The sequence below is a fragment of the Leptonotus elevatus genome, chromosome 12 (assembly GCF_054856555.1).
Source record: "Leptonotus elevatus isolate MCC_2025b chromosome 12, RoL_Lele_1.0, whole genome shotgun sequence".
NCBI lineage: Eukaryota > Metazoa > Chordata > Actinopteri > Syngnathiformes > Syngnathidae > Leptonotus > Leptonotus elevatus.
In genome coordinates, this window is record NC_141250.1 from 20695477 (window position 1) to 20711066 (window position 15590).

At 40.1% G+C, this 15590-nt stretch overlaps 1 protein-coding gene across 1 annotated transcript in view; it reads right to left on the reverse strand.

Annotated features, from left to right (window-relative positions):
• Positions 1–783: 783 nt before the first annotated feature.
• The window catches only part of LOC147164978 (transmembrane protein 163a-like), a 31682-nt gene continuing 16875 nt past the window's right edge, over positions 784–15590 (reverse strand). Inside the window, exons 3-8 of the mRNA XM_086090719.1 lie at positions 11058–11101; positions 9977–10068; positions 9579–9675; positions 6126–6237; positions 5706–5847; positions 784–5579 (exon numbers count right to left, since the gene is read on the reverse strand). Coding sequence (XP_085946845.1) covers positions 5519–5579; positions 5706–5847; positions 6126–6237; positions 9579–9675; positions 9977–10068; positions 11058–11101 — 548 coding nt within the window. The 3' untranslated portion in view covers positions 784–5518. The remainder of the gene's footprint in view (positions 5580–5705; positions 5848–6125; positions 6238–9578; positions 9676–9976; positions 10069–11057; positions 11102–15590) is intronic.

A 15590-nucleotide genomic window follows, 5' to 3' on the forward strand; every position in this document is an offset into this window, starting at 1 on the left:
TCGCGGGTGTTTGCTGGCATCAGGTGGTCACAATCAAATAGTGCATGTTCAGAGTCTTCGGCTTGAAATAATCCCTCTTGACAAAAAACATATTTACTTTCTATATATTCGTTTGTAATACGTTAAACTAATTAAAAAAAATGTTTTTGACGAGATGATACAACCTAAGATTTTTGATAATATTACATTTTAACTTTAACAAAATTTAAAAAAAAAGGTATTTCTTGTTGCATCCATCCAATAATTTGTCCTAGAATATGGCGTTAAATTAGGAAAAAATAAAATGTGATCTTGGGCACTAATTAATGTGAAGGGTAACCACTTTTGATACACACTTCTGTGAAGCAACAAATTTGCTCATTTAAATTAATAATTAATTATATGTATGTGATTGGCTGGCAGCCAGTTCAGGGTGTACCCCGCCTACTGCCCGAAGCCAGCTGGGATAGGCTCCAGCACCCCCTGCGACCTTTGTGAGGTTAAGAAAATGGATGGCTGGATGGATTATATGAATGCACGTATGTGAAGACACTGATCATGTTAATGTGGTTTCTCACAATAATTAGGAAAGTCAATTATCAACATGCAACATTTGATTTCTTAAAAAGCTTCGCCAGTGTCCGCATTTTGAATTGAAAACTGTTGAAACATTCTTAGAAAATCACAATGTCCCATGACTGGTGAGCTACAGGCCCACTTATGTGGTCCTCGGGGCTATAATACCACATTGATGCAAATCTCTCAGTAGAAAAAAAAAAAACAGACAACAAATCTGCTGAAGGATAAGCAGGAATAATATTTATTCATCAATAAAACATTTTTTTTTTAAATACTTCTTCTTTTACATAAATAGTGTATACATTATACCGCAGATCGTATGACTGTACAAACCTGGCAATAGACATTTTGTTACATATTTATTTATTTAATGTGTGTGTTCTCGTGTGTCCGTAATGCGTTGAAACTACACCGTATCGAGTCCATGCAAAGCATATAAACAGACGAGCATCACTGTTGCCAGAATTGAACAATCGTGTAACGTCAACGGTTTGCTATGATCGTGGTCCATTCATCAGTGCAACGTGTACAGTAATCAGAAGAGTGAACAATCAGGGTTCGACTTCTAATAAACAGACTTTCAGCTTCTACATGAGCAAAAACAGAACAAACGCATTAAATGTGCTTTACGCTTCTGCCCGCGACATTCAATTTGAAGCTTCACAGAAGAAACTCCAAAGACCGTCATGGCAGCATTGGAAAGGTGCAGCAGGTTAATTAAGGACTGTGCAGTGGGTACGAGGGAAGCCGAAAATCAAACAGTGCAAAGAGGAGAGGTAGAAAGGTCGAAGAAAAGTCTCCATCCAAACCATAATAAGCGATTAAAAAAAAACAACTCGAATGAACCCTGATGATTCTATTTGTTTGTTCTGCGCCTCGCAATATGCAACAATGTGCTTCGAAAGATGCTTTGGGTCAAGATTGTCGCTAATGCTTCAGAGACGGACGAGTGGACGTTGTACAAATCATTGTGCTGTTGGCGAGCTGACAACATGTGTGAGTTGATTCGTTCATTCCTCTCGTTTATTCCACTTTTCCTAAGGCGGAGGTAGACCCTGTCAGAGAAACGGTCGCTATAAAGCTGGAGCTCGGTGATCTGGACTGCACAACGGGTTCACGGCCAGAATTCTGTTCCGACTGCAGTCATGTAACCCACAACACTTTGCTGCTTTTTGTATGATCTAATTGCACTAAATTGGCCCAAAATTGATGTATTACAAGTATTCTGTCTTTACTTATCTGCTGCATCTATGCCAGTGATGTAACAGTAACAGGCCGGAAGGTCCAAAATTAACCTATGTTGGCGTTCACGTCACACTCTAAAAAAAAAAGTTGGTTCAAAATGAACCCAAATTGGGTCAAAACAGGACTGACACAACATTTGGGGGTTATTTAATGAACCCAAAAAGTTGGGTCAAATGAATAATCCACAAACCAACCCAAGGTTAAATGAATAACCCGCAAAACAACCCCAAAATTGGGTTGATTTCTAGGTTATTCATTTAATTTGACCCAACATTTGGGGCTAAATACCTCAAAAAGTTGGGTTGGTTCATTTTGTACTCAATTAAATTTGGGTTATTCAACTAACCCAAAAAGTTGTGTCAAATTAATAACCCAACCCAAAGGGTTGATTTGTGGGTAATTTATTTGACCGACCCAACTTTATGGGCTAAATACCTAAAAAAGAAAATGGGTCGGTTCATTTTTTTTGACCCAATTCAACTTTATGGGCTAAATACCCCAGAAAGTTGGGTCAAACGAATAACCCACACAACACCTAATTACCAACAATTGCCCAACAATGTTGGGGTTGTTTTGTGGGCTATTGATTGAAGTTGACCCAACTTTTTGGGTTGAATAACTAAAAAAGTTAGTCCATTCTTGACCCAATTTGAGTTATTTTTGACCCAACTGTTTTTAGAGTGCACACTACGTAATTATTAGCAAGACTATCTTAACGAGAAGCCCAGATTTCACACTATGATGTGGTCATAATTATTTCAGCATACAAACGTTCACTTTGGTGGCGTGTCGTGAGTTTTTCTATATAATATATAAATATATGCCGAAGCTCAACATAGGTTGGTAAACACTAACCCACGGTAACACAGTTCAAAAGTCATAATTACAGTAAATATTGCATGAGGAACACTTCTAGGCCATACATATAAAACAATCAAATAAAAAACATGAAGTATGTGCCATGTTGTCATGTGACTTCTAACCAGAAGGGGGCTCACAAGTATTGCAAATTCACATGGTTACAAAAGCCTACATCCAATCATTCACAAGTCTTTTAATTGCGACCTTTGGATATGTGTCTACGCAATAGAGCAGGGGTGTCCAAACGATGGCCCGCGGGCCATTTGCTGTCCATTTAGAAGTGGCAAAAATGGTTTCTTTCACTTTCTGCTGTGTCAAGGTCCAAGTTGTGAAAACGTCACATGGATGATTCCCAAGTCACTGCTTCAAAAATGGTCATCTTATGTCAGATTGCACCGGTTTAGTGCAGGGGCAACCAAAAATCGTGTGAAATCCTAAACTATCCACCTCATAGAAAGCTGTTCAGGTAGCAGTTAAAAAAAACAAATAAAATAAAAACACTATAATATAAAAACACTATGCATGACTGATTTTGATGTGCTTGATAAATCAAAGACTTTCCAACCCTTTCATCTTTTTCTTCTTTTCTTTTTTTTTTTTTAAATGTGGCCTTTGGCGCCTCGGACAAAAAAAGTTTGGACACCCCCGCACACATCACATCATCTGTATGAACTAAGCGTTATCCTCCACGAGGATGTCTAGTACACAAAATGGACACCATCCATATTGCCGGAATATATCCGTACAAACTATTTACATTTACAATTTGGCTGAGCTCACACGAGATGTTTCCAAAAGATCAGTAAATACAAAGTGATGGTAATTGACGTGTTTGTAAAACAACAAGCCTGTCAAGACAGAGACAGCTGTGCTCCTCGCCTGAACGCCACCAGCAACAGAGGGCAAGTCCACTAGGGGGCGCAAATTCTCCGTACAAACGGCAACGATTGCCCCCGTCGTGCCGTGACGTTGACGCAATAGAAAAGCAGTTCACGTCGCATTTTCGTTCTCGTTTTGGGGCACGTCGACAACGCGAGGCCAGAAAACACCACTGCAGTCAGATTACAACACCCCACAGCGCAAAACAACAATATCTTGTCATTTAATTTCTAGTCATCACCAATATTCAAAACAATATTTACAGAATATAAGCATTACGCACTATAAGAGTAAACACTTTACACTTGAAATAAAAAGCTTCGAAAATGTTTACTACGTTGGTCTATTAATGTCTACCTATATATTTATTTGTGTGTGTGTGTGGTTTTTTTTCAACTGATGGTAACCAGGGCCATATGTTTTAACATATTGACAGATTGTGCAAGTTGGTATTTACATTCTGTTCATTGCAATATGGAAATATGCAAACACACAAAAACATCTCATGTGCTGGTGAGCAAATACAGAATATACATCATGTGTCTTGCATTTGCAACGTTTCTACTCGCCGCTTCGTCGAAGTCGCGGTGATCCGCAAAAGTTGCAATCTTGATTCAACCCATTGCCAATCAGCGTGACCTGGATGACGGCGAATCGACACCGGCACTCAATCATTGTCTCTTCAAAACCGTGCGCACACATACTGATAACCGATTGCAGCGGTTTTGCCTCCCTTGCGATCAAAGTTGGCCCGTTTATTGGATGTCCGAACGATCATCCTGAGCGAGCGATTTTGGAAAATTATTGGGGCTGATCCTCGTAAATGTTAAACCTGTTCAATATTTAGGATTTCAAAAAATGTGTAGGGATCCTTGTACTATACAAAAAAAAAAAAAAATCTCTTGCTTGGTGAGCTTGGCCATTTTCTGTGTTTGAAAAGAATCATGGACCACTTCATGGGTGGTGGAATAATTTGCTTTTTCGTTTTCCACTTTGTCAAAAAGTTGTTCGAAATCCTGCTCAAGGTCAACCTGGCTCGAGGTTGTAATCCCCCCCACCCCCATTTTTTTTTTTTTAAATGTCACGAAAAAACAACAAGCAAAAGATAAATACGATTTGGATATCTCAAGCCCACGATGCCACGACTATGGCACAAGAGATACTTCAAGATTTCAGTGCCTTCGCATCAATAATCAAAACCTGAGAGGAGGTTACAAATAAAATAATAAAATAAAGAATAAAAAGCATATATAGACATACGTACTCCCACCCTTTGTAGAATATAGTTTAGTCTGATTAAGTAATTACTTGATTAGGAAGTTTGTCTCCATACTTTTGTTTATATAGCAGAAAAAAAAGCCTTACACAAACTCGGGCGTCGTTACAGTCCGTTCACTTTTTTACTTACCTTGCTAAAAGGTAACTTTTCAAGTTTTTGTTTAAAAAAAAAAAAAATCACTATAAGATCAAATGATTCCTTAAATAAATAAATACATGAGAGTGAAATAAAATGTGAATACCTTAAAAAAAAAGCACCAATTCATTCCAGTGGGGACAATTCAGTGTCGGCTACAAACCGCCAACGCACAAGCACGATGTTTGCTTGTCGTTTTTTTTTTTGACACATCACATTTGCATGTTAAGCTTGTTGAATCAATGCTGCTACACTTTTGTCTGAAGCTTTTGTATTTGTATTACAAATCAATTATATCGACACCCAGCGACTTCTAATGGGTGCCTCCTGATTTCATGGTTTTAACGACAAAGCCTGATGAACTCATTCAGGTGCCATCTCTCCATCTTCTTTGTTTAACCGGGCGGTTTTAACGAAAACGTGGGGAGGCTTCACAATGAAATACTTGAATAATGAGTGCGATCCGTCTGTCTGGTGAGTGAGGCGGGGTAAATGTGAGAATACATGAATGCAGCATTTACAGTCTGTAAGGGTACGCTTGTGATGACAGAACGGCGAACCTCACTCAAATCTTTCGTAGTTTCTTGTTTGCCTCACACGGGGCACCATGTCCATTAAAAGCCTGCGAGGACAGAAACGGTGGGAAATATTTTACACATCTGTAGTATATCGCAAGAACAGCGTTTGCTTATGCTTTTAAAAGGTCAGGCAAAAGTAGCAAGCGGACGACTGTTAGTTGATGCCTTACTTGACCCCATATGCCAAAATGACGAGTCCAATGAGAACTCCAATCAGGCCATCCAGGAACCAGACATCAGGGTGGTCCTTGAACACTTGGGCACTGATAAGAATGGTAAATCCCATGACTCCGCCAACCAGAGAGTTAAAGCCTGAAAAAAAAAAATTTTTTTTTTATATTTTGAATTTTTATTTTGAACAGCCCTGGAGTAACTACAAGTAGTCTGGCGGAAAATCAAAGGGTCTGAGAACAGCAACCTCATGTTTATTGGAACAATTCCCTGATTCTTCTCTGAGGCAAATTTGCAAACTTTGTTACTGCAAAGATTTGTATTCTGTTCAAATGGCATCATAGAAACTGTGGCTCCATGAAGCCCTTATTGGCATTTCATCCCACTATTGCCATCGAAGAACCGTGTGTGCGACCTACCATCCGTGATGAGCGCGCGACTCGTGAGGACTTTGCCCAGCATGAACTTGGCAACAGCCAGCGCGGTGCACACAAATCCACTTACGATGGACACACTGAAGAGGAAGTCATCCTAAAGGACAAAGGACAAAGAACGGATTACATCCAGGAACACCATTTTTGTTGAGTTCGGGCTGACGGCTGGTTTTCAACTCATTTTTGGGTGCAGAATTCAAAACTTATTTCAGGTTTTCTCCTATCACGTCAAAATTTGGAGCTGTAGGATCCCCATTTTATTATTATTATTATTTTTTTAAATGTGTGTGAATCAAACATTAAGATTGAAAACAAACAAACAAGAAATGATATGGAATTTACAATGGTATGCTCACGATTACAAGGTTGAGAGGAAAAAAAGAAGATCGTTTTGTTTAAAACAACCCCAAAAATTGGGTCATGTTGTAGAAAATAAAAGTTTTTTTTTTTTAAACAGCCCATAAAAAATTGTTTAAAACATCCCCTACCCAGAAATCCCCTTCTTTTTTTCAAAGTGCAAAACAACCTAAACAAATTGGGTCATTTTGTTGAAAATTACCCATAACAAATTGTTGAAAACACCCCTTACAAAAAAAAAAGGGACGTTTAGTGCAAAACAAAAAACAAAAAAAGGATCGTTTTGTTTAAAACAACCCCAAAAATTGGGTCATGTTGTAGAAAATAAAAGTTTTTTTTTTTAAACAGCCCATAATTTTTTTTTTAAACATCCCCTACCCAGAAATCCCCTTATTTTTTTCAAAGTGCAAAACAACCTAAACAAATTGGGTCATTTTGTTGAAAATTACCCATAACAAATTGTTGAAAACACCCCTTACAAAAAAAAAAAAAAGGGACGTTTAGTGCAAAACAAAAAACAAAAAAAGGGTCATTTTGTTTAAAACAACCTCAAAAATTGGGTCATGTACAAAATGATCCCCCCAAAAATTAGGTCATTTTGTTTAAAACAAAACATTCAAAACCTCCCCAAAAAAATAAAAAAATAAAAATCTGCCTGTTTTGTGCAAAACAACACAAACAATTGGGTCATTTTGTTTAAAACAACCCCAAAAAGTTGGATCAAATTGACCCAAGGTGTGGACCAGTCCATTTTTGACACCAAATAAGGTTATTTTTGACGAATAGTTTTTTTTAGAGTGTACTACTTCGTTAGTAGTTTATTTCGAAAGAAATTCACTTCCGAGGATCACATTCACTTGAAAGTAAATGTTGGGATGCCTTTCCTGCAGATTTCGCAAATAAAACGACATAACTGCAAATACTGCAAATCGTTTGTAGTGTGTGTTTATATGTGTGTGTAGCCCTTCTGTCTCTTTTTCACACAGTTGCCGCATGGCGCAAACAATCTCCGCTTTCTGTATTTAATCAGGCATTGCATGCAGACCGCTCGCGCCGACAGCAGCAGCCGAGGACGTGACGCGAATGCGGATTCCCGATTTTTTTTGCCCTCCCTCCTTTACCATTTTGAACGCCTGATACTTGAAGGAAACACAATCGTAATCACGATTTGGCCTTGGAACGCATGAAAACTCGGAGCAACGCATGAACGTAGCGAAAGGTCAGCGTCACACGCTGGAACAAGAGTCTAATTGTGCCGATGAAAGACGACTGCTGTCAGAAAAAAAAGCCCAGCGGAGGTCCATAGAACATGAACTTGACAGGATGATGACGACGGACTTGAAATTCACACAAAGTGAGTGTGTACCGAGTGTGACTATCGCAAAAAGAGAGCGATAAGATGACGGACGGGAAGGACAGAAGGAAAACGATCAGAGGAAAATGGAAGGGAGAGGCAATTGGCACTTTTTTTTTCCCACCTGTGAAGTCGAGAACTTTTCCACCTCATTTCCAGATTGCTGTTCTGTATCAAATCATAGATTCAGAGCCCGAACACCATAACAGACTTCATAATCGCTTCTCCAGTTCTATTGCATCGAAAGCAGTGTACTTGTCCTCAAAGTCAGGGCAGATGTCCGGTGGGTGTCTTTTGGGGCCGATGTGGTGCTATTCTATTATTATTTCCCTCCATTTTACCCACAATTTAGAGGGAGCAGTCCATTGATCCATTTACAATATAGAGAGCAAACTGGACCAATAAACATCAGCGGTAGAGCTACGTGGTAGCCAAAGGCGGTCAGGAATTGGGCTGGGCCGGCGGGCCTAAGACAAAATGACTCTAAACTGTCTCGAGGTGAGAATGGCTGTTTGTCCAGTCAAAAATCCGCCCGGGCCCAAATACCGAGCGACGTTGCTAAACACGACTGAAGTGGACCATTGTGAAAAAATGACACTTGGCGACACTTGGTCAGAAATTGGGCTGGGCCGGCGGGCCTAAGACAAAATGACTCTAAACTGTCTCGAGGTGAGAATGGCTGTTTGTCCAGTCAAAAATCCGTCCGGGCCCAAATACCGAGCGACGTTGCTAAACACGACTGAAGTGGACCATTGTGAAAAAATGACACTTGGCGACACTTGGTCAGAAATTGGGCTGGGCCGGCGGGCCTAAGACAAAATGACTCTAAACTGTCTCGAGGTGAGAATGGCTGTTTGTCCAGTCAAAAATCCGTTCGGGCCCAAATACCGAGCGACGTTGCCAAACACGACTGAAGTGGACCATTGTGAAAAAATGACACTTGGCGACACTTGGTCAGAAATTGGGCTGGGCCGGCGGGCCTAAGACAAAATGACTCTAAACTGTCTCGAGGTGAGAATGGCTGTTTGTCCAGTCAAAAATCCGTCCGGGCCCAAATACCGAGCGACGTTGCTAAACACGACTGAAGTGGACCATTGTGAAAAAATGACACTTGGCGACACTTGGTTAGGAATTGGGCTGGGCCGGCGGGCCTAAGACAAAATGACTCTAAACTGTCTCGAGGTGAGAATGGCTGTTTGTCCAGTCAAAAATCCGTTCGGGCCCAAATACCGAGCGACGTTGCTAAACACGACTGAAGTGGACCATTGTGAAAAAATGACGCTTGGCGACTCTGTGGCACGCACGAGTGAGCGCCAGAAAAACTGCAAGCTGATATCAAGTTTTGAGGCTTCACTTATAAAACACTGTGGGCTACTTAGTAAACCGCAAAAACATAGTGAGATTGTCAAGGAACGTCACAACAGAAGGAACGGGCGACAATAAAGGAACGAGGATATTTGAAGAGGGTTTTGGAAATGATAGCACGCACCAGTAAAAACCCCGCCACAGTTTGGCTTTAGGCCCAGGGGCTAGCTAGCGAGCTCCCTAGCTAGCTCCCCGGGTGCTTGGTTACCTGCTAGGGAGCTAGCTAGCTAGCACAAGGGGCTAAAGCCAAACTGTGGCAGGGTTTTTATTTTCCGGAAACCTATCCATTTCCTTAACCGCTTCTCCTCACAAGGGTCGCCCGCAAATATGTATATTTTTGACGTCTCCGTGAGTTGTCTTACCACTTCTGGGGGCATCCTGGTAACCAGATTATGAATCGCCTTTCCAAGAATGCACAGGGAGCAGAGCAGGAACACAATTCCAAGGACCACACATGCTCTGGAGAAACAGCAGACTTGTGATCAGGTCAACATTCCGAGCTTTGATAAAACGGTCTTTGAGTCGTTCTGGTGTCCTTTGAAAGATTTTCCTGGTATGAGCGATGATGTATACAATCAATAATGATAGCGTAAAAGCAGCGATTGCCTCGGGAGTTTTTTTTCTTTTCATCATGTGACAAAACTCTTGCTTCTCAGTCGTTCGTCCCGCTTGATTTTGTTGCTCAATGGATTTGAGGATTATCGACTAAATATACACAAAGGTGTAACGCAGACCGCAATTTCATTCGTTTGACACTCACATGTATTCTCGGTGCGCCGAATGCACGGCGGCCGCATTGCTGTAGCGCCACAGCACGATGATTGATGAGAGAACATCCAAGGTGGCGTCAAACTACGCACACAAGGTACGACGAGTCAAGGAGAGCAAGAAGAGAGGAGGGAGCAGTTAGATCGTTAGAGACGCAGCTTCTTTTTTTTTTTTTTTTTTGTACTACTCACGCTCACATGCTGTGCTGTGTAAAAATCAGTTAAACACGTAATGACGTGTGGAACGGCAACGCCTAATAGTGCCATTTTATACAATTTAACAAGTTTAATGAGTATGACAATGTGAACGCATGCTCTTTGATGAGTTTTTTTCATTTCACCACAACAAATGCAGTTGAATTCATGAGCGTTACAGGACACCAAGAACCAAAGCTAATCAATTGTCTATTTCCTCACTTAAGTAGGCTTCAAACATCCTCTTTAATAATCTGGTTTGAGTGAGATGTCAACGTGATCGTCACCCTCAAACGCTTCCTATTTAATATTTTCACAGAAAGAAAGATTTTAAAAACCCTCTTCTGAAGTCAATTAAGAGATTTGTACTTTAAAAACAATTTTTTTTTTAGCTTGTGCTGTTCTTAGCAAAACGTTAGCCTAGCATCTTCGAGATCTTCCTTTTTCTTTTGTATGTGCTGGCAGGTTAGTTGGCATGTGGTACTATGCTGCCTCCCACAGGTCAGTCTTGGTGCTACAACAGACAGATTTTTATTTTTATTTTTTTGCCCCGCCTTGTGTGAGCTCTCTCACATGTTGAATTCAGGACATGTGTAATACTAATCTGAATGATAACTAAACCTACAGATGATGTTTTATATTGTTTTATTAAAAGTAATGATGATTGTACCCTCAATCTATGACACCTGTTTTAGCTGATCTTTCCTGATAGTACTGTACACCTGTGCCGTAATCTCAGTCCTTCCCTTCTGCTCTGTTACCGTGGAGACAACGGGGCCAATAAAAATTGAGTTCCAAGACTCATTAATAAATCACAGAGACCAACGTTATGACTAATTGATCAATGCAAATGGCGGGAACAAGGACGCATATACTCACGGCAAATCCGAAGGCCGATGCGCTGTGCCTCATAAACGATACGGCTGTGGGAAAACAAAACAAACACACACAGACAGACAGACAGAGAGCAGTTAGTTATAGGCGGATTCTATTCCATACACGCCACGCAATCTCTTTTGCACATTTGCAACCGATTCTTTTTCAATCCCATCAATGTGAAGAGATGCCGTGGCACACCATCTGTCTGTCTGTTATCTAAAAATAATATTTATCTTGCTCCATTGATGTGGGCTTGTTTGAGCCTAATTGGATCCAACCAGAATCGTCTATGTGTGATTTGCTACATTCCGAAAATAAGCGATTCGGAGCCGAGATGCGCTGACCCATAAACTGTCATTCTTGGGCTTAGTCTTAGTCTAATTTCTGGTTTTCATCCTGTTTAATGTGTTCAACTTGCTTGCTGACTGAGGTAGACAAAATGTAAATAATTTTTAACCATCAAAGATGAAAAGTAGGAGCAAAAACATGAGGTGACTGCAGAATAATAATAAACAAAAAACAACAATTATTATTATTACTATTATATGGCTAAAAGTGTCAAATTATTATTATTTCTGTGATGCCTTGCGGTATACAGCAAATGACTACTTGCGTTGATTTGCAAGCTTAAATTTGAATCTGTTTAGTTTAATGATTTTTTAAATTTATTTTTTGTTAAAAGCAAAATGACATAGACCGGCTCGCGAATAGCATCGGAACCCCTGTCTTATAATCTTTTAAGCATACTCAAATATATTCTTTATCATCTACAAAGAGTGACTAATTTTACTGTTGCTATTTGAGGAGTTCATGTGTATAAATGTCAGTATTACACTGCCCCCTATTGGACAAGGTGCACACAGCAGAAGGAGCAGCACAATGGGCATTGAAGTGCACACAAATATAGTAAAAACGGTTTTATTCTTTACATTCTGCTGTGATTACTGTATTTTTTTTAAAATAAAGTACAGTATTATATATCTACCTTTCTTATTGAAACACATTGCAATTTTTTTAAATATTTTTTTTCATGGCATTTCAATTCATATTATTATTAGCAAGCAAACTGAATTCTCTCTCCTGTGTCCAAAAAACAAGCGTTGATCCCATTTTGTCATCTGCGAGCGGATCAATTTTTCTCTCTTGTGCGCAGCACCAGTGCTAACAAGACTGGGTGAAGTGAAGAAGGGGTGCGACAGAGGATAAAGGAGGTGTGAACATGGGGGATAACAGGAACAAATAGGATGAGGTGAGTCAGTGGGATTCTGGTGCACGGATGGGGTTGGGAGGGAGATGTGATAATTGAGGAGAGGAAGACAGAAGTGTAAAAAAAAAAAAAGTTATTGGTGTAAAGGTGTTGCTATCCATCCACCAGTATAATTGAACACACCTATATGAAGAATAGAATAGTATACATAGTTTGTTCCCCTAACGCATTTTTTCTTCACAATGTAAAACCTCTTGACACAATACGACGGTACGCTTCGTGGAATTTAGCTCGTTTTAGCCCGTCTTGTCTCACTCGCTTGACTGTGGTGGAATTAATGATGGCTTTCGTTACCATGACGACCCAGGAAAAGAGCGAGGGGGTTGAACTGAGTCGGGTGGTTCAATTTGCGGGAATGAATACAATTGCCTATAAAGATGATAAACGTATTTTCACTCGTGAAGGCAGCACTTCGTACACTGCACTTCATACACTTATCAAATAGTGTAGCTGACCCGTGCATACGGCACATGGAGTGGACACATCCTTGAGATGCGCAGCAACGGAACTCACTGCAGCCCTGCTTACCTTTTGGCTCTGGTATTAACAGTACAAACTGCTGTAGCAGATCTCTATTAACTGCAAGCAGCTAATTGAAATTGGAGACACAGAGGAGTGCCCTTGAAGACAAACAAAACTTTTGTGGCGTTTCTTCTAAATTAATTGGCAGCATAATTAACATTTCCACAGGAGCTATTTTGCATAAGCACAAGACTTAGCTTGACGCGAGCAGACACACCAGCGGGACCACTTACGCATGAAGTCAGTCAAAAAATAGTGCCGCATCACTTGCCCAGTGATCCATACTTCCTGCCTCTCAGCAGACACCCAACAAGGCTGCGGCCCTTCGCCCAGCTGCAAAATATCACGTTCAATAATTCAACAGCGACGGCTGGAATCTGCACAGCGCTGCACTGCTGTGCCTGTAGTTCAGCGCTCCCGCCTTCCCTTTAACCTCCCGTATATCCTTTCTTTTCGCACTCGCTCCCTTGTGCATGACAATCTTACCTCAGTCTTTCTTCTTCGAGGGGGGAAAAAAACAACAGGATCCCTCTCCGGAGAAATATGTGCCTCCTTTATCTCAACCTTAATCCCATTTCCATCCCTTCCGTCTATTATTGCCGGCCTCTTGTTTGGCTCATGGAGCACGACACTTTCCTTATCTATCTATCTATCTATCTATCTATCTATCTATCTATCTATCTATCTATCTATCTATCTATCTATCTACCTACCTATCTATCTAGCTATCTATCTATCTATGAAGCTAGCAAGCTATCCCGAGAGCAGTTTAGCTATTAAGCTAACTAACTATCAAGCTAGTGATCTATCTATCTATCTATCTATCTATCTATCTATCTATCTATCTATCTATCTATTAAGCTAGCTAGCTAGCTATGAAGCTAGCAAGCTAACCCGAGAGCAGTTTAGCTATTAAGCTAACTAACTATCAAGCTAGTGATCTATCTATCTATCTATCTATCTATCTATCTATCTATCTATCTATCTATCTATCTATCTATGAAGCTAGCAAGCTATCCCGAGAGCAGTTTAGCTATTAAGCTAACTAACTATCAAGCTAGTGATCTATTTATCTATCTATCTATCTATCTATCTATCTATCTATGAAGCTAGCAAGCTATCCCGAGAGCAGTTTAGCTATTAAGCTAACTAACTATCAAGCTAGTGATCTATCTATCTATCTATCTATCTATCTATCTATCTATGCATCCATCCATTTATCTAAATAAATAATAAACAAATACTTATCTGAAGAAATGAGTTTTTTTTTTTTCTTGTACCAGAAGATTGTTTACTCTTGCATTAACCCGACAGCTATTGTGGTTAACGCTGAGCACATTGTCAAACAGTCTGGCAACAAGGCTGTGGCCATGCACATGAGGAATTAAGTCAGACACCACACAGCCGCTACACTTCAGAAAAACCGCACACTCACACACACGCGCGCGCGCGCATGCACCCACACGCATTAATAACTTCAGCAGTTGGCGATTGCTTAACGACACCCAGATGCAACACACCATAAGCTTGTTAAAAAGATACGCGACGGCGGACACAAACATCACAAACTTAGCTACTCCACAGGGTTTGGGCAGCTTCTCTGTGTTGTTACGCTGACGTATTGAAAAGAAGAAAAAAAACACTGGCAGCTGGTTTAAATACCATTACAATCACATTACAATTACAGAAATAATATAAACACACAACTCTGACGTCCGTATAGGACAAAATAAAATACACCATATCCACTAGAGATGCTGAGTATTCAATGTGGTAACTGTTAGAGTATATAATATTTAGTATCTACTCTTTGCGTGTTCAATTAACTGAATGGTGAGATTCTGGTGAAGAAGTCCCTTTGCAAAGGTATCATTATAACAGAAGCTTCTGATCACACAATTGAAGTCACTCAAACAGTGGTCTGTTCAAAAGTGTGTGCCCCTCCTTCTTCTGCACATCATTATTTATTGAAAAGTGGGTGAATACGAAAAGTCTCCTCCCATCAGCAAGTTCAGCAAGTTCCCATAGGTATAAATCAGATTAGAAAAAAACAATAATACATCAGCCTGTCCTTGGATTCTTCAACCGACTGAGACCGGTACTAGACTACACTCCCTTGTAGATAATAGTGGAAAAGAAACCCGTTGCCCTTCTTTTCTCAGACAGATAAGAATACAATAGACCATACTATTCATTGAGCTACACAGCTATAACTAAATCCAAAACGGCTAAAATATAAATTAAAACTGAAAAACAATGTTAATAATTTAACATAACGTATGCAGACGGCGACACGTGATTTACGAGCCCAACTTGGCTTTAACAGGTTGGACTCCGAACATCCAATCAGAGGACAGAAAAATGCTGACCAAGCACCCAAGCCTTGAAAGAACGTAATTGAAATGTGAATTGGAAACCAATTAATGTAGTTGAAGTCACATCAGCCAGCACATCTGATTGCGAAGGCCCTGGGCGGATGAAATCAACATGGCAACGCACAGAAACTGATATGTGATTGGACAACAACAACAAAAAAATCCACATCATGAAGAAGAATACGACCATTCACATTCACACCTAAGAGCATTTAAGAGTATTTACTATAATGAAGTCAACGTGTGTTTTTTGGATTGTAATATGATATAAATAGATAAAGGTGTACATGATATACTGTGTGTATGGTGTATTTTCGCCAGCCCTCAGTTAGGTAACAAATGAGTTGTTACGAAGCTGGCAGGCGACAA